General features: G+C 50.9%; 2 protein-coding genes across 4 annotated transcripts; both read right to left on the bottom strand.

Annotated features, from left to right (window-relative positions):
- Positions 1-141: 141 nt before the first annotated feature.
- Positions 142-2,448, bottom strand: B4GAT1 (beta-1,4-glucuronyltransferase 1). The gene is made up of 2 exons (XM_079103301.1): positions 1,252-2,448; positions 142-1,012 (listed from the first exon to the last, which is right to left on the bottom strand). The coding sequence occupies exons 1-2, from the start codon at positions 2,305-2,307 to the stop codon at positions 821-823; spliced, it is 1,248 nt and encodes a 415-aa protein (XP_078959427.1). The 5' UTR covers positions 2,308-2,448; the 3' UTR covers positions 142-820.
- Positions 2,449-12,031: 9,583 nt separating this feature from the next.
- SLC29A2 (solute carrier family 29 member 2) lies at positions 12,032-23,298 on the bottom strand. Of its 3 annotated transcripts, none has more exons than XM_079104658.1 (12): positions 20,358-23,298; positions 20,042-20,123; positions 18,595-18,755; positions 18,286-18,425; positions 17,777-17,911; positions 17,088-17,185; positions 16,848-16,932; positions 15,955-16,097; positions 15,584-15,689; positions 15,405-15,490; positions 14,013-14,242; positions 12,032-13,348 (listed from the first exon to the last, which is right to left on the bottom strand). In XM_079104658.1, exons 1-12 carry the CDS (start codon positions 20,384-20,386, stop codon positions 13,309-13,311), a joined length of 1,335 nt encoding a protein of 444 aa, XP_078960784.1. In that variant the 5' UTR covers positions 20,387-23,298; the 3' UTR covers positions 12,032-13,308. The 3 variants fall into 3 exon arrangements, with proteins under 3 accessions (XP_078960784.1, XP_078960782.1, XP_078960783.1); XM_079104656.1 differs by having other exon boundaries at positions 12,032-13,352; positions 20,358-23,289; XM_079104657.1 differs by having other exon boundaries at positions 12,032-13,352; positions 14,013-14,212; positions 20,358-23,287.
- Positions 23,299-23,850: the final 552 nt, after the last annotated feature.

The raw sequence follows: 23,850 nt of genomic DNA, 5'->3' as shown, positions 1-23,850 counted from the left end.
CGCAGGCCTTCGGTTAGCTGGGAAGGCCCTAGTGGTTTCCTTGCTTTGCTGTTGGCGCCCCTGGATCCGCGGCCACCTCCCCCAGGAGAGCAAGGGGAGAACCCTGGGTCCCCCAGCTCAGGAGAGTAACGAAGCCAGCTGTGGGTGTGAACACTCGTTTATTTACACATTGTCATCCGAAAGCAAAAACCCAGCCCAGCCTATGGGAGGGTACAAATCTGAGACTGTCACTCATAGAGCCTGCGGACCCTTCCCTCCTCCAGAGCCCCCAATGGCGGGGGCCTGGGAGAATCAGGAAGTTTAGAATTCTGTTAAAAATTAAATTGTATGCTTTCATCCGATTTCTTTCCAAAAGGCCAGTTTCATTAAGTACTCCAACTTAACTCTGTACCATTCATACTTTTTGCTTTCCTACTACCCATTCACCCAAAATTGTTAATAATAATAACAATAATAATAACAACAAGAATAATACTGTAATAATATTAATAATACTTCACATTTGTACGAAGCTTACAGAATGTTTTCACATATAGCATCTCATCTGAGCCTCCCAACAGTTCTGTGAGGTAGGTATTCTCACCTCCCTTTTTACAGACGGAGTAACCGAGGCTCAGAGAGGTAATGGGATTTGCTCAAGGCCACACAGCTAGTTAGTGGTAAAGCTAGGACTTGATCCTAGCACCCCATATTCAAGTCCAGTGTTCCAAAACCACAGCTACCTCTGTAAAGTGGAGTGACATTTCTTACCCCAGTCAGGCCTGAGGGGCAGCCTGAGGAGCCAAAGGCTGAGACTTCTCAGACTAGGGGAGGGAAGGACTCAGCAGCGGCGGGGAGAGTTGGGGTACTTGGCCTTCAACTCCTGTTTGAACTGGCGGTAAAGGATCTTATTGTGCTGATTTTCAACCTCCTTTTGGGGATGGAACTTCAAGGCTTCTTTGAAGCCCTTATGAACCAGGAAACCTTCGTTCAGCACCTCAAAATCAAATCCTGCTACGTGCAGCTCACAAGCCTGTAGAGAGAGAAATAGGCAGGTCAGCAAGTTTAATGACATTCCCAGGGCTCAGATGGGCATTCCTAAGGCACACTCAAGCTTCCTCGCCCTTCTGGAAGCATCTTGTGGAAACTGCAATCCAACCATTTCCCAGACTAGGATCTCCCCTACTTCACTGCCTCCCTTCATCCAGGGCCACTCATCCCTGACCTCACCACCCCTCTCATCCATCCCCCTGCCCTCTCCCTTTTAGGCACCTGGCTGATTCGATTGAAGCCGTACTGCCGAAAGCGCTCATCAAAGGTGGGCACCTTGCCTCCAGCCACGTAGAATGGCTCCCAGGGGTCCTGCCAAGGCACCACATAGGCAGGCCTCAGCAAGCTCTCTTCTGGCAGGTTAACCCAGCGGGAGTAGTTGGTGGGCGCCTGGCAAGGCGTGCACAACCCATAATAAAAGGGCCGGACCTCGCCCACTTGGTAGAGCTGCAGCAGCTCGGTCTTGCTCATGGGCATGCGGCGGGCCCTGCGGATCTCAAAAGCAGGCACCACTAGTGCGGTACCCCCCCACTGGTTGCTCTGATCCAACATTTCGCGCAGACCTCTCCACAGTCCCTCACTGGGCACCATGTCCACGTCGATCACCAGGGCATAATTGGCTCCCTCCCGAGCCAGATTCCTCAGCAGGTTATTGGGGTAGGAGACGTTGGTGCCTAGGGCATAATTAATCCCCGGCTGGGCTACCCGGGCTAGCTTGTCGAAGACCTCCTGGCAGGAGCGCAGCAGGGCAAATTCCCCTGGCTCCCGGGGGTCGGGAACTGCGGCCTCATAGCGCGAGGGGCACACCAAGTGCATGGCGACCCTGGCGCGCATGTCGGGGCAGTGGCTGCTCAGCGCGTAGGCCAGCACCGTGGCCAGCTGCGCTTCCTCCTTGGTGGCCGCGAACACTGACACGGACAGCGGACCTTCCCAGCGCTCCAGCAAGCCGGACAGGTGCAGCAGGTTGTCCACGCTGGCATGCGTAGCCAGGATCACATCGTTGGGGTCCATGGTGGTCTTCAGTAGGCCCCTGTAGACGCGGTAATCACCGCTGGCGTCCAGGACACCTCCCGAGGCCAAAGCGGTGCGGAGTTGAGCCTTCACCTGGTCCACGGATCTCGGGGAGGGCGGGAAGAACTCAAAATATTGATCCTGCTCCTCCTGCCCATGCAGTCCGGACAGAAGCGACAGGTAGAGCAGCTGTAGCATCGCCACCAGCATGAGCGCGGCCAGCAGCAGCTGGTAGAAGGCGCACCGGATGGCGTAGGACATCTGCATGGTTCTCGGGGCTTGGGACACGCAGCAAGGACCACCCGGCCGCAGACTCGGCCAGCAACCGCAAGCCCGGATTTACCGCAGCCTGCCGAGCGCCGCCGAGGCGAGCCGAGGCGAGCCGAGCCCCGCGCGCAGCCCCGCCCGCCGTGCGCCCGCTCGCCCTCTGCGAGAGAGGAGGAGCTACTGCACCCGCCGCCCGCGCCGCGCGCTGTGCAGAAGCCGGACCTGCAGCAGCGGCCCGCCGGCCCGGGACGCGCACCCCTCCCTCCGGGTCAGTGCGCAGCCCCTGGACCAGCGAGTCCTGAAATCCAGGCGCGCTCTGCCCGACTCAAGAAGGGGAAGCGGTGGCAGAACAAGGCTGTGTTTTAGTGAAAGGTGGTGCGGTTGCAAACTGAAGCGGGCCGAGAGGAAATAAAAAAGCTCCTTTCCACAGGGTTTCTAGCTCCCCTGGGTCCTATCAGGTTGGTGCCAAGAAGTGGATGATGGAGGAACGGAAGTGCGGATGAGATGAGAGATAAGAGAATGTGGAAGAAGCGCTGCATGTGGGACGAGGTGGCCGAGTGGTTAAGGCGATGGACTGCTAATCCATTGTGCTTTGCACGCGTGGGTTCGAATCCCATCCTCGTCGCATCTGTTTTTACAGGGAAGATTTCATAATTTTCTGCATCCCGCCTGCCTGGGGCAGCGAGTTGAAGAAAACTGAATTTAAGGATGGTGGTGGAATTCGGTCCAAGTTCCTTCCGCTCCCCTGTTTGCCCACCATTGTCTTGAAGTGTTAGAACGTTTGTGGGCCAGGCCACTGGTGTACTTTTCCTTCTCTGTAGAAAGAGGGCTCATGGGTGGGTGGCATCTATGACTGGCACTGAGATTCCGGCCTGTGCCAAGTCGGCTGGATGGGTTATCTTGGTGAGAGTTATCTGCAGGAGTTAGAGAAGCCCCCACCGTAGGTGTCCCCCTGTGGTAGTGGTGTTTGATCATTCATTTATTTCTCTCTTCGGCCTACTGATTGCCCCCACTTCCCATCACTTCCCACGGTTGTGAACCCCTGCCCAGAGCCCCCTCCCCAGCACATACACTATTAAATCCGAGGCCTGGAACATTCCAGCACAGCCACCTTACATTGAAGGCACTTAATGCTTGTGGATTAGTTGATCAGTGGGCTCTTGAGAAGAGTCAAGAGGTTGTGGGGAGGGGCAGGCACCTCCACTGCTTAACCAATTAAATATAATAAATTTGTATTATATTCTGGCTACAGTAGGAGGGCCCCATGAGATGGTGCACTGTGAATCTTGAGAAGGGGCCTTGGGGACAGACTGGGGAGGGCTTCAAATGCCAGGATGAGATGTTTGACTCGCTGTCTCATGGGCAGTAGGGTGTCAAGGTTGTGGATCACAAGGGGTAGGTGCCAAGAGACAGAGAAAGGAAAGCCCTTCAGCCCAGGCCTTGTAAGTAGAAGGCTCAGAAGCCAGATTTGGTGGCATGTGGGTTTTCTTGGAGCTACTCAGTGTTTAAAAATGACAATTCAAATCACATTAGTGGTTAATTTTGGTGAACAAGAGATTTCATGTAAAATCCACGTTTTTGTTTAAATTCTGGAAGATCCGGCAATGCCAAGCCTGCAGGGTGACCATCGGACAGAGCACCAGACTGGCTCCCCTTTTGCTATCCTAACAGTCTTCTCAGTCTTGCCTCCTCCCAGTGTACCTGCAGCCCTTGGAGCATTTGAGTTTTCTCTGCAGTGTTCCCACAATTCCCAGTCACTACCTCCATTGATGAGATTCTCCTGGTCCTCTGCCCACAACCCCCCAACACCATGCCCAAAGATAGGCAAATTACCCTGCATTTTTATTGAATGAATAAGATACTTACAAAGTGTCTCAAGGCCCCTGGTCTAAGGGAAGACTTTAAAGTGATGAATAGAACTTGGTGAGGTGTCAAGATCAAGGAAAGCAACATCGAAGGCCCAGAAGGTGACCAAGAACATGTGGGCAGAGGCAGCTGGCTGGGGAGAGGGATTGGTTGTGGCAGACAGGAACATGGGAGATTCAAAGACTGGTGTAAATGACTATAAATGGTAGATCTGCTGGTGGCTTTACTGCAGGCCAAGTGGCAGGGCACTATGTCCTCTGGGTCCTGGGGAGATTTGGTTTGTCAGGGTTCTCTAGAGAAGCAGTACCAATAGAGAGGGAGAGAGAAAAATCTTGATAGAATGATTTTTTTATGAATTGTGATCTTGAGGCTGGCAGGTCTAAATTGTGCAGGGCAGGCAGGCAGGCTGAAGACCCAGGAGAAGCCGAGGTTGCAGCTCAACTGTGAAGGCCACCTGGAGGCAGAATTCCCTCTTCCTCAGCCTTTTTTCCTTAAGACCATCTACAGATTGAAGGAGGCCCACCCACACTGTTGAATGTGTGATATTATGATATAATAAGAAATATGTATTTGGTCTCTGTGCCTTGCTTCTTCTGACACAGAGCTCCTAAATCCCTTGGAATTTCCTGGGTGATTGGTACAACTTCTGTTCTAATGAGAAAGTCTTGGTGGGTTCCTGAATAACTTGGATCCAGGACTAGTTGCCAGGGGAATCAGTTATGTGATTAGATGTTTGGAACTTTCAACCCCTCCTCCCACCTCTAGGAAGTCAGGAGAGGGGCTGCAGGTTGAGTTGGTCACCAATGGTCAGTGGGTCAATGATGCAATCAATCATAATGAAGCCTCCATAAAAACCCAAAAGGACTGGGTTCAGGAATTTCTGGAAAGCTGAACACGTGAAGGATCCAGGAGGGTAGCATGCCTCGCCCCAAGAAGATCTGGACGCTCCACACCCCTCCCCCATGCTATGCCCTGTGCCTCTCTTCCATCTGGCTGTATCTTTTGTAATATCCTATACAATGAATAGGAAAATGTCTTCCCCTGAGTTCTGGGAGTTGCTGTAGCAAATGAATTGAACCCAAGTAGGGGGTTGTGGGAACCCTGACTCACAGCTGGTCATCAGAGTAACGGTGACAACTCACTGCCTGTGAAGTGGGGGTGGGCTTGTTGGACTGGACCTTCCACCCCTGGGATCTGCCACCATTTCCCGGTAGACAGTGGCAGAATCACATTGAATTGTAGCAAGCCTAGCTGGTGTCCCTTGGAGAATTGCTTGGTTGGTTTGTGGGGAGACTCCACACATTTTGGTGACTAGGTGAAGTGTTGAATTGAGTGTGATAGTAGAAAGAAAAAAAAAAAAAAACTTGTTATTTCTTCCTTCAGAGAAGGAAATTTACTTTACTCAAAGTCTACTGATTTAGGAGCTGGGGTATAGCTCAGTGCTAGAGCGCTTGCCTAGCATGTGCAAGGACCTGGGTTTGATCTCCTGCACCACACACACAAAGTCTACTGATTTAAATGTTATCTCATCTTAAAATACCCTCATAGTGACAGCTAGACTGGTGTTTGATCAAATATTTAGGTGCTGTGGCCTAGCAAGTTGACACAAAATTAGCCATTTTAAGACGCTTTTGCTCCCTGACCCGTGCTTCCCCCCGGCTCCAGTCATACCCCTACAGATCTTATTGGCCCTACAGATCCCACCATGGGCCCCTTTCTGGGCTGGTTTCTGATGTCTACACCACCCCACTCCACCCCTCAAGAACCAAGTTCTGTCTCAAATTGGACCATTCAGAGATGGGTGTCTGTCAGGTGCGACCCCCTTCCTCCTCCCTCCCTCCCTCCCTCCCTCCCTCCCTCCCTCCCTCCCTCCCTTCCTTCCTTCCTTCCTTCCTTCCTTCCTTCCTTCCTTCCTTCCTTCCTTCCTTCCTTCCTTCCTTCCTTTCACTAGGGATTGAACTCTGGAGTGCTTCCCCACTGAACCACATCCCCAATCCTTTTTATTTTTTATTTTGAGATAGGGTCTTGCTAAATTGCAGAGGCTGGCCCTGAACTTGCTCTGACATCCTCCTGTCTCAGTCATCCTAGTAGCTAAGATTATAGATGTGGGCCACTGCCTGGCCCCAGCTGCACATTTCTGTTCCCAGTCAGATGAAACTTGCTCGAGACCTTGAAGACAGTTAACCAGGCCCTTCACATGACCCATGGGTTTCCTGGGTCCTCTTATGAGTCAGCTCAGACCAAGGCCTTTGCCCATTCTGGAATTTTCCAGCTGCCCCAGGAGGGCAGTCTGTCCATTTCCCTTCCAGAATGCCTTCAGGCTGCACAGCTATGTGGCCTTCAGTGGTCAGCTTCAGGATTTCCCAACTCTCAGTGTTCCTCTACCTGGAAGGAGTCCACTGTCTCACATGCTGGAAGGGACAATTATTGTCTGAATCAAACAAATTAATGTTTGGCTACTTCTTTACTGTCCCCTGAGGCACCCTGGGGGATCTGGAGCTGCTTTTCTTGGGGAGCAGGACAGTAGACTGTAGGTTGGAATTCCAACTCTGCTGTGCGGTCTTGAGCAAGATAGTTAAGAAAAAAATCTTTGAAAATTGAGGTGAGAGGGCGGGGGAGGTGGCTCCATTGGTAGAGCACTGCCCTAGCATGCAGAAAGTTCTGGGTTTAACCCCCAGCACTGCACATAATAAGTAATTAAATAAATGTTTTAAAATTGAGGTAAAATACATATAACATAAAACTAACCAGTTTGAAGTGTGTACTTCAGAGACAGTATATTCAAGATATTATGTAGTTCCTGCTTTTTAGGAAACATCTTTTAGTTCTCTATGCATGTTTATTTTATTTATTTACATGCAGCCCTGAGAATCAAACCCTGGACCTCACACATGCCAGGCAAATACTCTGCCACTGCACCACAGCCTTAGCCCAAAGGTTTGTAGTTTTAACTCCTATATCAGGTCACTGTTCTATATTGGTTAGTTTCTGCCTATGCTATAAGGTAGGGATCCAGTTTGGTTCTTTTGGATGTGGGTATCTAGTTGCCCCAGTACCATTTGTTAAAGGGACTGTCTTTCTCCACTGAATGGTCTTGGAATCATTGCCCAAAATCAATTAACCATAGATATATGGGTTTATGTCTGGTTCTGCAATTCTATTCCATTGGTCTATATGTCCGTCCTTATGCTAGTACCACATTATTTTGGTTACTAAAGGTACAGGACAAGTTTTGACATTGGGAAATGTGAGTCCTCCAACTTTGTTCTTTTTCAATATTGTTTTTGGCTATTCAGGGTCCCTTGCAATTCCATACAAATTTCAGGATAGGCTATTATATTTTTGAAAAAAAAAAAAAAAAAAGGCTGTTAGAGTTTTGATACAGCTCATATTGTATCTATATATCATTTTGGCTAGTGTTGCCATCTTAACAATATATATCTTCTGATCCATGAACATAGGATGTATTTTCATTTCTTTAGGTCAACTTTATTTTAGCAACATTTTATAATTTTCAACGTAGCAGGGCCCAGTGGTGCACACCTGTAATCCCAGTGGTTCAGGAGACTGAGATAGGAGGTTTGTGAATTCAAAGCCAGCCTCTGCAAAAGTGAGGTGCTAAGCAACTCATTGAGACCCTGTCTCTAAATAAAATACAAAATAGGGCTGGGGATGTGGCTCAGTGGTCAAGTGCCACTGTATTCAATCCCCAGTACCAAAATAGTAATAATAATAATAACAATAATCATAATTTTCATCTTTTACCTCCTTGGTTGAATTCGTTAGTAGGTATTTTATTCTTAGATCTTACTAAAGTTGTTTTCTTAATTTCCTCTTCAGGTTGTTCACTGCTAATATGCAGAAATAGAACTTATTCTAGCATGTTAATATTAAATCCTGTAATTTTGCCTAATTCATTTATTAGCTCTTATAGATTTTTGTGTGTATTCATGAATATTTTCTACATGTGTACGTATTACATGATCTGTGACTAGGTATAGTTGATCTGAGAGTGTCTTAATTTCTTTACTTTTTTAAAAAATATTTTGTAAGTTGTAGATGGACACACTCCTTTTTTTTAATGTGGTGCTGAGGATAGTTTTTATGGATATAGAATTCCTGGTTGATTTTTTTTCCTGGCATTTTATATCTCATCCCACTGCCTTCTGAGTATCATGGTTTCTGCTGGGAAATAATCTGTTACTTTTATTGAGGAATGCTAGTGTAAAAAAGTTGCTTCTCTCTTTGTTTTGACTTTTGATAGTTTGGTTATAATGTGCTTGAGTGTGGCTCTCTGTGTTTATCCTCCTTGGCCTTTGTTGAGCTTCTTGGATATGTAGATTCATGTATTTTATCAAATTTGGGTAGTTCTGGCTCTTATTTCTTCAAATATTCTTACTGCCTCATTTTTCCCTTCCATGGGACTCCATGGATACATATGTTGGTACACCTGATGGTATCTTACAGATTGTAGGCTTAATTCACTTTCATTCATTTCTTTCTTCCTGATTTCAAACTGTATGTTTTTTTCAAACTGGAAATTTTTGATTGATATATCATCAAGTTAGTAAGTTAGCTGAATCTTTTCTCCTTCCTTTTTTTTTTTTTTTTTTTTTTTGCATGACTGGGGATTGAATCCAGGGGCACTCAATCACTGAATTACATCCTTTTAAACATTTTTTTTTTTAAATTTTGAGGCAGGGTCTCACTAATTTATGGATATTGGCCTTGATCTTGTGTTCCTTCTGTCTCAGCTTCCCAAGTAAACTGAGGCGTGATACAGGCATGCACCACCACACTCAGCTGCTGATTCTCTTCTGCTTGATCAAACTGCTGTTGAACCTTGAATGATTTTTAAAAATTTCAATTATACTTTTCAGCTCCAAAATGTCTGTTATTTATTTATTTATTTGGTACTGGAGATTAAACCCAGGGGTGCTCTACCACTGAGCTACATTCTCAGTCCTTTTTAGTTTTCATTTTGAGACAGGGTCTTGCTAATTTGCTGAGTCAAGCTGGGCCTCAAATTTGTGATCCTCCTGCTTCAGCCTCCTGAGTCTCTGAGATTATAGGCCTATGCCACTATGTCTGACAATTTGGTTATTTTTTTTCTAAATTCTGTCACTTTGTTGGTATTATCTATTCTTTTTATTTTTTGAGACAGGTCTCATTATGTTATCCAGGCTGGCCTTAAACTACTCAGCTATTCTCCTGCCTCAGCTACCCAAGTAATTGGGACTACAGGCACATGCCATCACACCCAGATGATAGTCTCTATTGTCGATATATCATTACTCTGGTTTTCCTTAGCTCTTCGAGCATTTTTAAGGAAGTTGGTTAAAAGTCTTTGTCTAGTTGGGTGCGGTGGTGCACACCTGTAATCCCAGCGGGTCTGGAGACTGAGGCAGGAGGATCATGAGTTCAAAACCAGCCTCAGCTAAAGCAAGCTGCTAAGCAACTCAGTGAGACCCTATCTCTAAATAATATACAAAAGAGGGCTGGGAATGTGGCTCAGCGGTCAAGTGCCCTGGAGTTCAATCCCTGGTAACCTCCCCGCTCCCCAGAAAAAGTCATGGCCTAGTGAGTCTAATATCTTTTCTTCCTTAGAGACAGTTTCTGATAACTTCTTTTGGAATTGCTCCATACCTTCAGTTTTTTGTGCATGCTTCATATTTTTTTGTTGTTGAAAACTGAATATAGTGAATATTAAAAATTGGTAATTCTAGCAGGGTGTGATGGCATTAATTCTAGCAGGGTGTGATGGCATACACCTGTGATCTCAGCTATGAGGGAGACTAAGGCAGAAGGATTACAAGTTCCTTAGTCTCAGCAATTTAGCAAGGCCCTAAGCAACTTTGCAAGACTGTTTCAAAATAAAAAGGTCTGGGGATGCAGCTCAGTGGTAGAGTGCCCTGGGCTCAATTCCTAGTGCCAAAAATTTTTGTTTTGGTAACTCTAGAAATCATATTCTTCTCCCTCCTCAGGGTCTCTTTCACTATTTGTGTGGGTTATAAATATTTGCTTAGCAACTTTCAGAAACTATTTTTGTAAATATTGTATTCTTTATCATGTGTGATCTCTGAAGTCTCTGTTCCTTTAGCTTATGACCAGCTAGTGTTTTGACAGATGTCCTTGAATCCAAAGAATTGAAAAAATAAAAAATGAAAAGAAGAGCTCTTCCAGTCTTTGCAGATTTTCTGTGTTGGGGCTGTCCTTCAACGTTTAGCCAATCTGTTTAAACTCTGCCTTAGCCTTCACTTCCAACCTGTGTGAACCTGAGGATTAGCCAGAGGGAAAACCTGAGGGTCTTCTCAGGTCTCTTCTGAGCATGCGTTTTTCCCTACATGCACATGATTTTCTAAATTCCCTGAAATTTGAGAGAGCTTTTCACTTCCCCAGGTTTTCCTCCCAGACTTTAGCGAGTCTGTTGTTTGCCTCATCTGTAATCTTTAGGACAGACAGCGTGGGTGGTGATTTTCTTTTCAGTGTTTTGGAGGACTGCGCTCTGAATAGAGGCCTTTCCATCCTGCGATTTCTGAATTAGGTAAGTGCCTAGCATTAGTCCTTCAGGTAGCCCCCAGGCAGGTCAGAACAGGTAAACACAATTCTTTTAGAACAGGGTCTGCTCTGCTTCTTCTAGAACCAAGGACCAGGGTCCTCCACTGGGAATGCTAGCTTCATAACTGCTGACAGCCCCAGGAGTTGAATGGGCAAGGGAAGTAAAATGCTGCAGACCTCATTTCCTCCTCCCGGGCTGCAGGAACAGACTCGGCCAAGGCCTCTTTGCTTGTCCCTTCTCTGTGGTTCACTGTCCACATGCAGCCACAGGGTCTAAAGCACATCTCCGAGGGTGTCATCTAGCAGGCTCCAGTATTGCTTTTCCTTGATTGCAATATGAAGGTCAGATGCTTTGACCTTGTACATAAGGCCCTTCATCATCTGGCCCCAACTGCTTCTATTTCATCCTCTCCCCTAACCCTCCCTCGCCCCCAGGGGACCATCATCGGAAGTCCCCACAGTAATTCCATGCTCATGCCTCCCACACTCCCTGGCACCCCTGATGGAGGTGCCCCTTCTCCATCTCAGCCCAGCGAACTCATTCATTCCTCAAGGCCCAGCTGGGGAAACAGCTCCTCCAGAATGCCTGCTGGGCCTCCCCGGGGGGATCAATGGTCACCTCTCTGGGACCGCTGTATCACGTGCTCCTGAAGGCCTACTACATGGTACATTCTGCTTCCCATGGCTTTGGCAGTGCAGACTGCATCCCCTGTACTCCAGGGTCTCCAGACCAGCCAGGGCCTGCTCAGGGCAGGTGTCTCTGAACACTGGTCAGAGGAATGAACCCTTGCTTGGGGTCTGCCCTGTGGTTTCTGGGCAGGTGACCCATGCTAAGCACCTGGTATGTAACAAGTGCTTAGTGAATGTTGCCAAAGGCAGGTGGGCAGGAAACACGTGCTCTTTTCTGGGCTGGGCAGTTGGTGCTGATGGGTGAAGGGGAAGCCAGCTCTTCATCTGTCTTGAGAACTGGCTGGGCTGTCAAAGCCTGCGGGGCTACACTTCTAAGGAGAAGCCCTGGTCTGGCAGAGGATGCAGGTGAGAGCCCAGGATGAAGGAAGGGGACAGCTGTCCATCCAGCAGGTGCTCCTCCCAGGAGTACAGGACAGGGCTCCTTCTGGGGCCAAACCTGTTGGCGGTCATGTGGTTCAGAGGCGCCCAAACAGGGATGCACACCAATCCCTGCCCGTCTCAGGGCCTGTCCTCTCACCTGTCAAGTAGGCAGTGTTATCCTCACCCCACTGGGCTCAATGTGGCCAACAGAGCAAGCTGCACTTTGAAAACAGACTCCATGAATGCATCATACGAATGAACAGGGCTGTAATTAGACCCAGGAGCAGGGTCCGAGGGAGAAACAGGGCAAAAAGTGGAGAATGTGCTTAGGGCTCCTGTCCCAAGTCCCTTCAGGAAAAGAAGCAGGTGGTAGGCAGGAGGGACAGCACCTTCAGGGAGGGGGGAGATGGGGACTGTGTTCCAGCGCTATCATGAACCAGTCCCTTCCCCTTGGGACTTGGTTTCCTCACCTGTTCAGTCAGGAAGACATAATCCCTGTCCAGTTCCTTCCCAGGGCCTCAGTGAGGCTCAGTGAAGGAGTGGGTGTGGAAGACTCTTCACAAATGGAAAGCCCACTGTATGCAAGCAGGCTAACTGCTTTTCTGGAAGCCAGGGCCAAATGGGTTCTGGGAAGTGGGAACAGTAAATGTTGGCCAAGAAAAATACTGTATTAACTGGGCAGTGCAAACCTGTAATCCCAGAGACTTGGGAGGCTGATGAAGGAGGACCGCAAGTTAGAGGCCAGCCTCAGCAACTTAACAAGATCCTGTCTCAAAATAAAAAATAAAAAGGGCTGGGAATGTAGCTCAGTGATGTCCCTGAGTTCAATCCCCAGTACAGAACAAAATAAAGCAAAACAAACAAAAACACCAAGGCTCAGAGCTGAGTCCTTTGAGTAGCCTCAGATCCTCAACACCTCTTCCTTCATGCTCCCCTCAACTTCTCAACTTCCCTGGCACCCTTTGCCCTGGGTGGGAGAAGGACATTGGGTGGCTGGGGCCCAGGACAAGGAAGAGCCCCTGCCCTGGGCTGGCCCCACTTCCTGCTTTGACTGGAGGGCTAGGTGGCATCAGCCACACCTTCAGCCAGGCCTGCTGGCAGCTCTGCTCCTGGGTCAGGGTCAGCAGGTGGAGTTCTTGATTAACAGACGCAGTCTTGATGGTGGGGGAGGGCCCTGGTCCTGCACCCTCTTTTCCCGATTGCCACCATTCCATGCGGTCTTCTGTGTCTAGATGAAGTCCATTCTCTGTGAGGTGTGGAATGATCAGAGGTGGATTCTGTTTTGCAGAACCCCACGTAGCCAGTGGCCAGGGATGAAGAGTGGCTTCTGCTGCCTCCTGGCACCTGCAGCCAAGGGCCTGCCCAACAGGCCTGAGCCCAGCTGGTCATCCCTTCTGGGCTGGGTCTCAGCTCCAGGGAACGTGCTGAGAAGAGGCTGCCAGGAGTCCTGACGGGCCCTTCAGAGCAGGGCCTTGAAGAGGAAGGACAGAGAGGCTCCGCAGGAGAGTCCCAGGGCCAGGAAGAAGGTCATGAGCGCGCCAGCCACCTCCCTCTCATGTGGCAACACCTGCCTGGAACACAGAGGAACAGGAGTTCTTAGAAAATGCTGGGCCCAAACCTGGGGACAGCCCTGAGGTCCCCACCTGTCCCTATACAGGACACCTGAATTCCAGTCTGTGACCCCACTCCTGTGTTAAACTTTCAGTTTCCCATCAGTAAAATGAGGCCACTGGACAGACATCTCTCAGGGCCTTTGGGGTCCAACATCATAGGAGTCTAGATTCCACGGCCTTCCTTCTTGACAAAAATGCCCTGGAGCTGGTTCTGCATGTCACCTGACTCTCCTGAGATTCTCAACACCATTGCCCCTTGAGGAAATAGCCCATGAGCCTTGCTTTTGAAAAAACCTTAGCTCCCCTTCAACTGAGAATCTTGGAGCTAGATGGGCTCTAAGGGAGGACAGTTACCTATTTATTTATAGATAGGGAAACTGAGGCCCCCCAACAGGCCCCAGAACCAGTTCCTGGGCCACATAGGCAGGTACCTTCCCAGCTCCTGGCCTGAGGCCAGCTAGCAGAGAAGGCCTGACCCACAGGGTGGCGCCAGCAAGGCATGGACACAGCTACCAGGGCTGCCCGGGGCAGGCCAGCTCCCTCCCTTGCAACTGTCCCTCCTCAAAGGGCCAAGCCCTTGCAGCCCCACCCCAGCACCGCCCTTCCCGTCCCCCAGACCTGGGCGCCAGGCACATGGTGAGGGACACCAGGTAGCCATTGGAAACGGCGAAGAGCAGCATGAAAGTGATGAAGTAGGCGTCCTGAGGGAAGAGGATGGGCAGCCGGGCCCGCTCGGGCACGTGGCACAGCATGAAGAGCGGCACAAACAGGAAGCGCAGGCACACCAGCAGGGGCAGCAGCCGGCTGTCCTCATCTGGCTGTGGCGCAGGCTCGGGTGAGTGGGGTCCCTCGGGACACCGTAGGAGAGACCCATCAGTTGCCCCCTGACCTCCTCTGCTGTGAGCCAGGGCTGGGGCCTCTAAGGAACAAGGGGCTGGGCCATGGCCACCCAACAGCCAGGACAGGTCTGGGGCTAGCCTTGGCCTCTCCCTAGCTCTAGCTTGGGCTCTCACCCAGGCAAAATTGAAGAGGCCTTGGACAGGATCCAGGGCTTTCCAACTTAGTTCCCCAGGGCATCCCTAGGGGTTCCAAGTGCCCTTTAGGAGCAGATGGGTTTCTTTTCCTTTAAATTTATTTATTTTTTATTTTTAAAATTTTTTAATTGTAGATGGATACAATACTTTTTCTTTTATTTTATTTTTATGTGGTGTTGAGGATTGAACCAAGTGCCTCACACATGCTAAGGCAAGCGATCTACCACTGAGCCACAACCCCAGCCCTCTTTTCCTCTAATTTTTTAATTGGCACATGGAAGTTGCACATATTTATGGGATACCATGTCATGTTTTGATACAGGTGCACATCTAATGTTCAAATCAGGGTGAGCATATCTGTCTCTTCAAGCATTTATCATTTCTTGTTGGTAAAAACATTCAAAATCCTGTCTTCTAGCTTTTATGAAATATACCATATAGTATCATCATCTTAAGCTACCCTGATGTGCAACAGAACCCCAGAACTTATTTTTCCTATCCAAATATAACTTAGTCTCCACATCCAACCTCTTTCAGAGGGGTTTCTGAGCAGGACAGGACGCTGGCAATCTGTGTCCCTCCCACCTGGATCAGAGCAGTTCTGCTCTGCTGCATTTACAATGTCTCCTAGGGAGATTTCACTTAGCACCTTGGCTAGAAGCAATTTGGAAACAAGGAACTGTGTTCAACTCCTCACCAGGTATAGGAAACTCGGTATGACATTCTCTGAGTATGGAGGGCTGGGCCCTGGGCTGGAGGCTGGGGACACAGGCGTTGACTATGCATGGCTCCTCCTTTAGAGAAGCCCAGTCCAGGCTTACCTATGCCAAGGGCCAAGTGCTTACTGCTACTTGGCAGGCTCTTCCACTACCAGACCAATTGGACTACTGGAAAGTCACCTTCTGCAATTTCATGCCCTCTGGTCCCCCAACTGCTTCCCATAAATTGGCAGCTTGTCCAGCCCAGCAGTGCTCACCCACAGGAAGTATGAGGTCAGACTCCGTCCCAGCCAGTCCATGATGTTGAAGAGCAGGAAGCAGCAGATAGGGTTGAAGAACTGACCTGGGGGAGACAAAGGGCTGGTGGCTCACCCTGGTCCCTGACTCTCCTGTCTCCCCTTGGCTCCCCCATCCTTCTCTGTACCCCAACACTCACTCCATTTCCCAGGACTGGTGGAGCTGGTCACCATGGCTGTGATGGCAGGGAAGACCGAGAGCGTGACTGTGAAGACCAACACAAGGCACAGCGCCGTCAGCCAGATCTGGGAGCCGGAGGCAGGAGTGTGAGTGGGCAGGGCAGCCCCGGCCAACACGAGGCCCCCAACCTTCTCACTCCAGCCCTGCCCTGGGGCAGGACACCTGGGGCCTGATCCAGCTGTGTCCCTGACCTGCCATGGCCCTGTGACCCTGGGGTGGACAAGTGACACTAAGTCTCTTCGCAGCTGAAGAGCCTCTGGTGGGGACTGGAGAGGGTGTCCCTCCCTTCTACCCCATGAAGGGTGGTTGGGGGTTATTTCCCTGCCGTACCTTCTGGAAGACAATGAAGACTGAAGGTTTTTCTGGCTTCTGTGGCTCATCTAGCTCTGGCTCCAGCTCCGGCTCCTTCTCAGGGTCAAGATCTAGAGTCAGGGTTGCTGCCTGGGGGCTGTTGGGAATCCCATTCTTCTCATCTGGGGCAAGAAAGGAGTGTGGGGTCCCGTGGTCTAGGTCAGCCCAGAAGGAGGAAGATTCCCAGCAGTTAAAACAAGTGACCCTCCTCCAGTACAAGGTGCCAGTAAAGGGAAGTAATGGTGGCAGTATGCCAACTATGTATTAAGCACACGCGTGTGCCAGGCAACGAGTTAAGCGGCTCATTGCCTGCCATTGCTCTGCAAATGAAGAAACAGGCTTGAGGAGTTAAGTGGCTTGGTGACTTGCCTAAGGCCACTCAGCTTGGGTGTTGTGAAGCCAGTATTCGGACTTGGGTGCACCTGAATCCAGAGCTTGCCTGCAAGAAGCTCCACTGCCTCCCACTTTTCTGTTTTCATTTTGGATACTGGGGATGGAGCCCAGGAGCACTTAACCACCGGTTATAGCCCTTTCTGAGTCAGGGTCTCGCTAAGTTGCTGAGGCAGGCCTTGAACTCAGCCTCCCCATTTTATAGAGCAGACAACTGAGGCCCAGAGAGCAGCAAGGCATGACTTAAATTTCAGACTTCGCTTTGTGATCTACCTGTGCTCACCCAAGCTCCTGGAGTAGGGCACGGTGATGCATGCCTATAATCCCAATGACTGGAGAGGGTGAGAGGTAGGGGGACTGAAAGTTTGAGACCAGCCTCAGCAATAAAGCAAGACCCTGTCTCAAAGTAAAAAAAAGGGCTGGGGAAGTGCTCAGTAGCTAAGCACTGGTGGGGGTCTTCTCGGCGAGGCCCTGGGGCTTACCAGACTGGAGGAGCTCAGCTTTGGTCTCCAGCTCATGCACTGGGGACCGTGAAGGCTTCTTGGCCAGGTAGTAGCGGGCAAACTCCTGCAGAAGGATTGGGAAATATCAGCACTGCCTGAGTGAGGTGTCTGGATCCCTCCCCACACCACTGGCTTGGAGGCCAGGACACCCCCCTGGCTGAACACGGGTCCTGTCCTCTCCCAGGGCCTTAGACTCGGGGCTCTGAGATGCAGGCTCACCAGGTGCGGTAGGCTCAGGTAACACACGACGGACATGAGAATACCCACACAGGGCGTGACAAAGTATCCCAGAGCAGAGGTCTGGGCATCCACACCACCTGCAGAGGAGAGGTGGCTGGTCCCACAGCTCCCAAGGGGCCTCTAACTCCTGCCCTCCTTCACCAGGGCTTTCTCAGGTTCATCTCCCAGCCTCTTCCCCTTTCCTTCACTGGCTGACTGAATCTCATACAAGGCCCCAGAATGGCCCTTCGTCCCTCTTTCTTCTGTACATGCTGTTTTTGTTGAGCACCTATTATGTGAAGAGGCTTTCTCTTAGTGCAGGCTCTGTACAATCTCAGCATAATAATCATTTATGTGGAGAAACTATGGCAGAGAGAGTAAATGCCCCATTCGACGAACCCAGCCAGTGAAGGGTGAAGTGGATTAAAGCTCGAGCCCACCTCAAACCCATCCCCCATCCCTTAACCTCAACCTGCTGGCATGTGCCACTGTCACACCAGGACCCCCTCTCCCGGTCATTCTCCCTCACTGCAGAGCCCAAGAGCCTGGCTGCCAGGCCCAAGCCCCAAGTCTCCACCACTCCATCACCTCGGTTTCTACCCGGAATCCAGGCACTTCCTCCTGCCCACCCTCTATAACCCCAAATCTCAGAGGCCACCCCACACCTCCAGCCATCCAAGTCCACTCACTGGCCATGGACATGAGCATGGCGAGGGCAGCGAAGATCCCAGCCAGGCCCTGGCCACTGAGGAAGAGGGTGCTGTAGGTGGACGGCATGGTGCCCAGCTGCCCGAAGAGGCTGCCCTGCAGAACTGCACAGAAAGCTGAGGAGAGACAGGGACAGGGCCGCCACTCAATAAGGCAGCCTTAGGGCTTCCTGGAGGAGGCCTTGGCAGAGTGCAGGGGGACTCTGGACCTGACTGGGCAGGGGTGAGCTGTCCTGGGGACCCTGGGCATTCTGCTGCAACACACCCCATTCATTGCTCTTCTGAAGTGCAGCCACTGGCCTGTGGGGCTAGGTGCCAGGAGGCCAGCTCCAAGGTCACCATGGAGCATGGGAAAAAGGGCTTTTCCTCTCCCTCTGGGCCTCATTTCCTCTATCAGAGATCCGGGTGACAGTGGTGCTGTCTTCTCTTCTTGCATCTCTTGGGCCCTTTCTGTTACTGGGAGCAGGCTGGGGTGGGGCAGAAGCGCTCACAGTTGATGAACCAGACGGAGGCCATGGTGATGGAGAAGAAGGGCCCAGGGTTCATGTCCACCTTCACCAGTGCTGCTGTCAGGGCAAAGAGCAGCAGGATGCCCAGCAGGCTGCCCAGAATGCGCACCGTCTCAGGGATGCTGAGGGTAGAGAGCATCGGGTGGGCCCATGCCAGGCAGGGGGTAGTGGGCAAGAGGTGCCGCCAGGGGCGGGGCAGTGGGCTGGAAGGGCCAGGCAGGTGGAGCAGGGGAAGGATGGGAAGTCTTCCTGGGCCCGATGACACCGTCTTGGCAAGGGCTGAGGTCTCACCACTGGTACAGGAAGGAGTTGAGGAGGGTGAAGAGCAGCAGGGGCAGCTGGGACAGCAGTGTCACCCAGTTGTTGAAGTTGAAGGTGTCTGTGGGGCCTGTGTGGTTGGTGCTCAGGGTCCCAGCTGTGCTGTTGGCCCCTGCCAACCGCCCCTGAAAGTACTGCCAGATGGGGAGAAGAAGAAGGTTAGGAACCCCCTGGTCTGTCCCCTCACCCCCTCCCAGGTGTGTGACTGCTTGGCTAATGTCTTTGGGGACACCTGCCTTATCCCTGCATTGTCCCCAGCACCTGCACACAGTGGGAATGGCATGGTCGTGCACCAAACTGAATGGCTGAAGTGTGGAACAGGGCCCAAGCGCTAAGAACCCCCAGCTCAAGCCATGCTGCATCTCTGGATCGACCTCCTCTTCAGTGCCCTGGTCTCCCCAGCAGCCTCGGGATTCATTCATTCCATGGGTATTTATTGAGTATCTACCAGAAGCCAGGCTCTGGCTTAGGTGCTGACCTCTGCATTCTCCTGTCACTTCTCTGCCTAAGCTCCATTCACCTTCTACCCCCACCTCCCTAGTATGTACAGGGTAAACCCCAAGTGTTTGGAACAGTATTTAAGACCCTGCAGTATCAGATCCCAGGCTCCCTTTTGTGTCCCATCTCTTGTTCCACCCCACTGAGCACCAGGCACCCCAGGCTCTGGATCTTTCTCTGGACAGGACCTTGCTTGGTCAGAAATGCTCTCTTTCCCCCTGATCACTTCTCTGTCCCCCAACTTTGCCTGCCCCACTCTCAATTTACAAATCCTCTGTGAAGTAGAAGGAATGTGCTCCCTCCCTGAGACCCACAGTACTCTGATCCAAGCCTGGGAAGGCACGTGTCATGTTACATTATTAATAGCTCTGACCCATCTTATTCTCAAGACCAGGGGCTGATTCATCTTTGGGTCTCCCCCGTCCAGCACAGAGCACATCTGCACAGAATATAATAACCCAGTCCTAAAAAGAATGAAAACTCCACACATCCTCTTTCCTTTAAGAGAACCGACACTGAGGCTAGAACCTCCCTCTGTCATGGTTTCCCTTTATCCCCACTGGCTGGTCCACAGTAGGTGCACATTAAATGTTTGCCTAATGAATTAATGTAATTAATTTTATTGTAAAGAAAACCAGAGGCTTGGATAACCCACTTTTGGAATGACTGGACCAGAAATAACGACAGAGGAGGTGGGTGGGTAGCTCTTTTGCTGGTTACAGACCCCCTGAGCTGGTGTGCATTCCCAAGTTTGGCCTTCCCAGCCATGAGAGAGGTATTTCTTCTCTCTGAGGCTCGGTGCTTCCGCGGGCGAATGCGCATACTGAGGAGTTTAAGGCGGCGTGGTGTAAATTAGGCTGGTGAGCGCTAGTCCCGGGCGGCTGGAGGGACCGAGGGTGTTGTGGCCACCGGGCTGTCTCACCGGGATGGCGGTGATGAAGAAGTTCCAGGGAAGGAGGGTGCCCAGCCCCAAGATGAAGAAGCTGATCCCGACCAGGTGGTAGCTATGGGGATCAGTGAGAAAGGTCACCCCGAGGCCTCCCGCCGGGCCGCCCCTCCCGCCTCCCAGGCCGTCCCTCCGGGGAGCGAACTACAACCCCCATCACCCCCGCGCAGCGGCCGAGGGAGTCGGCTGATGGGAATTGTAGTCCAAGCCATCTTTAGTAGCGGGGAAGCGGGATCGTTCTGCCCACCGCCACCCGGGCCCCGGCACCGACCGCACCGGCTTCCCAGCTCACCTGTCCTGCGGGGCGTCTCCTCGCGCCATGGCCTGGGCAACGGGATGCACCGGGATGGGAGCGCAGAGGGAGGCTCCACCAGCTCCTACGCGCGGCCGGAGGCCCGGGACCCGAGGCCGCTGGGACTTGGGTGTGGGGGGGTTGGATCTCCGCGAATCCGGGAGCGGGCGGCAGGAGGCGGGTGGGAGCCCCCGGAGGATTTGTGCGGGTCTCAAGCTCCGCAGGCTTGGACCTTGGCTCCGCCCCCGGGGCGGGGACAGAGGGTCTCACCACAGTCCCCGGTGCCCAACCCACTGACTCTTCTGGGGCGTCAGGCCGCGCCCTACCTGAGGGTCTCCGGACCCGCCAGCCCACAACGCGCATGCGACTTGGGGCGGCTGACCCGAGGGGTCTCGGCGCCGCGCCTCTCTGCAGTCGCCGGCCCTGCCCGCGGGCGTCGGTCCAGGAGCGCTGCGGCGGGGGAGGGGGGAGGGGGGAGCGCCCCGCCCCCTCCCCCGCGGAGAGCTCCGCGGGCCCCTGGCCCCGGGCCTTTTCTCTCCTCGTGCGCTGCGGGTTGCTGCCAGAGCCGCGCTCGCGCCCCCAAAGTTGGGGTGCACACAGGGCACCTCTGCAGAGCCCCCGCCCAGGGCATAACTTGAGCAGGGCCAGTGCGCGGGAAAGCAGGAGCCACCGCCTGTCGCAGGCGGTCCTGCAGGCTGCGCGGAGCTGGGTGCCCCCGGAGGCCGAGGAGCGGGCCGGATGCACATGCTGGCGGAGCCCACAGACGGATCTGGAAGACAGTCGGACAGACTGGCCTTCTCCTCCATCGGGTGCCTGGGGAAGCGCCCGGCTTTGGGGCGAACGCGGAGGCGCGGGCCCCGCGGGGGCGCCGGGCAGGCTTCCCGGCGGAGGTGAGGCGGAGCCGCGTCAGGAGCCGTCAGAGGCTAAGCAGAGGCTGGGAGAGGAGGGTGCCCCGGGAGCGCTGTCCCTCCCCGCACCGCTGTGAGTGCTTAACTACACTGCCTCGCGGTCCTTCAGCACGTCACGCCGAACACGGGGATGCAGCCTCATCCCGCCGTTTTTTTCCTGGGAAAACTTTGAAAAGATTACAGACCATTGCAGTTTCGAAATTAGTTTGCTTGTTCTACCTCATAATGTATGAATGGGTGTGGTTTCTCTGGGTTACTGGAGAAGCCAGAGGCTTTAAAGCATAAATTGTTTTCATGAGAAACGACATTTTGTAACCATCTCCAGATTACTTGTGTTTTTCCTCCAGCCGACTGTGGATCTGTGGGGCAACCACTCTGCCTGTCGGGTTCACTTTTTATGGTTGCCATCCGTACCCCGCCCCCCGCTACGTGGTCCATCGCAGGTGCTGGATAAATGCTTGGTGACAGATTGGATTTCAGTGATATGCAGGTTGTTTAGGGAGAGCAGGGACAGCCTTGGATTTTACTGAAAGAGAAAGTTACTCTCTTCACTTTCTTCCAATCCTCGGAATGCATCAAATGGGAATGTTTCAGTTCACCCACGTTTTGAGCTCCTTTTAATCCCCCCCCCACCCCCCACAGGGACCTCAGGACATCGCTTAACAATTCTATCTAAATACAAGTTGATAATTTTCATTTTCCTTATATTTATTTTCTACTTCTTTCAGGGCTGCACATACTGATTTCCTATTTATAACAGTGATATAAAGTTATCTTTGAAAAAAAGATGTTTGTTTATGAAAAACGAATCATTTAAAGAAAACAATAAGTGTGACTGCAGGTGAGGACTGCCTGTCTCCAAGGCAGGAAGTGAAGAATGGAGTTTAGGGCAGCAATGCATTTGTGAAGGGAGAGAACAGCCTGTACCGAGACTGGGCACCGGAGATCGCTGACGCATGTACAGACCGGTGCCTTTGGCTGGCGCCTGAGGAGGCGGCAGAGCCTCTGCGACAGCAGGCCGAGGGCTGAGCCCGGAGCCGGGATTTCAATTCACAGGCGCAGTCCTTCTTGTCATAAGCCATATTTTGTTACTACCCTGCAGTGAATTTGTGAACAGCAAAACCCATCCACAAAAGATTTTCATGTCAATATAATATCCCAAGTGTGCTGCAGAAGATAAATAAAGGAAAGCTTTTAGGAATAAAATAATATGTATGTGAGTATGTTAACACTCAGACACATGAAGCGGTTGGAGGCTTGGCTCCTTTTTATAAAAACAACAGCTGCAAATGCGCGTGCCATACAGGCATGTGCTGAAACCAGTAGTTAAAGATCACTAGCTTGCTGATGATTCTGCAACACTGACGGAATCTTGGCGAAGTTCCTAGCAAAACAAAGAGCAGCTGTCCCTCTACAGAGATAGTAAGTAGCTGAGTTACTGGAAAGTGCTGTGCATATTTAACCTTATAAATAATACATTGTATCCATATGTCAACTGGACTTACAGTCTACGCTTAGAAAATTATCAACATGGTTTTAAAAATTAAAGAATAGATTTTATTTTTAGTACAGTTTTAGATTTACAGACTACATGAGCAAATACTACACAGCTCCATGTATGCCCTGCAATCTGTTTTCCACTATTATTAACATAATGTCTTATGTTAATGGGATACAGTTGTTACAATTAATGAACAAATATCCACACAGTATTCTTCACTAAAGTCTGTAGTTTATATTGTTTCTTTCTTTGGGTGGAACATTCTTGGGTTTTAACAAATGCATCCTGTCTTGGCTCCATTATGACAGTGTCATGCAGAATAATTTCACCTTCCTAAAATCCCTTGTGTGCCACCTGTGCATCATCCCTCCCTGCCATCCCCTGAGTACTTAGCAACCACTGCTCTTTTTATGTCTCTGTAGTTTGGCCTTTCCAAAATGTCATATAGTTGGAATCATAGCATGTAGCCTTTTCAGACTGGCTTCTTTCACATCTTATAGACACTTAAGGCTCCTCATGTCTTTCCTGACTTAATAGTTCATTTTTCTGTGTTACTAAACTTTTCATTCTGGGGATTACCACAGTTGGTTTATCCACTCACATTTCAGGACATCTTGGTTGCTTCCACTTCTTGGTAACTACAAATAAAACTTCTATGCATATTTGTGTACAGATGTGTGTGTGTGTGTGTGTGTGTGTGTGTGTGTGTGAGAGAGAGAGAGAGAGAGAGAGAGAGAGAGAGAGAGAGAGAGAGAGAGAGAGAGAGAATAAGTTTCCAATTCATTTGGGCAAATACCCAAGGGCATTGGTGCTAGGTCATATGGTAAGATGGTTTAATTTTGGGGGCCGGGGCTGTAGCTCAGTGGTGGAGCACTTGCTTTACACATGTGAGGCACATGGGTTTGATCCTTGGTACCACATATAGAATAAAATAAAGATGTTGTGTCCAACTTTAAAAAGTTTTTGTAGTTGTAGATGGACAGGATGCCTTTATTTTATTTATTTATTTTTATGTGGTGCTAAGGATCGAACCCAGTACCTCACACATGCTAGGCAAGCATTCCACCACTGAGCTACAGCCCCA

Source organism: Sciurus vulgaris (genome assembly GCF_902686455.1).
Source record: "Sciurus vulgaris genome assembly, chromosome: 11".
Lineage (NCBI taxonomy): Eukaryota > Metazoa > Chordata > Mammalia > Rodentia > Sciuridae > Sciurus > Sciurus vulgaris.
Note: the sequence above shows the minus strand (reverse complement) of the source record. Positions and strands in the feature narration are given on the sequence as shown.

What these genes read in the sequence shown, in the direction of transcription:
- SLC29A2 (XM_079104656.1), bottom strand. Translation starts at nt 20,386, where the DNA reads ATGGCGCGAGGAGACGCCCCGCAGGACAG. An exon ending in CATGCTCATGTCCATGGCCA is followed by an intron (nt 17,186 to 17,776) that starts GTGAGTGGACTT and finishes TCTCCTCTGCAG; the next exon opens with GTGGTGTGGATGCCCAGACC. An exon ending in CACCAGTCCTGGGAAATGGA is followed by an intron (nt 15,491 to 15,583) that starts GTGAGTGTTGGG and finishes TGTCTCCCCCAG; the next exon opens with GTCAGTTCTTCAACCCTATC.
- B4GAT1 (XM_079103301.1), bottom strand. Translation starts at nt 2,307, where the DNA reads ATGCAGATGTCCTACGCCATCCGGTGCGCCTTCTACCAGCTGCTGCTG. An exon ending in GCTTCAATCGAATCAGCCAG is followed by an intron (nt 1,013 to 1,251) that starts GTGCCTAAAAGG and finishes CTCTCTCTACAG; the next exon opens with GCTTGTGAGCTGCACGTAGC.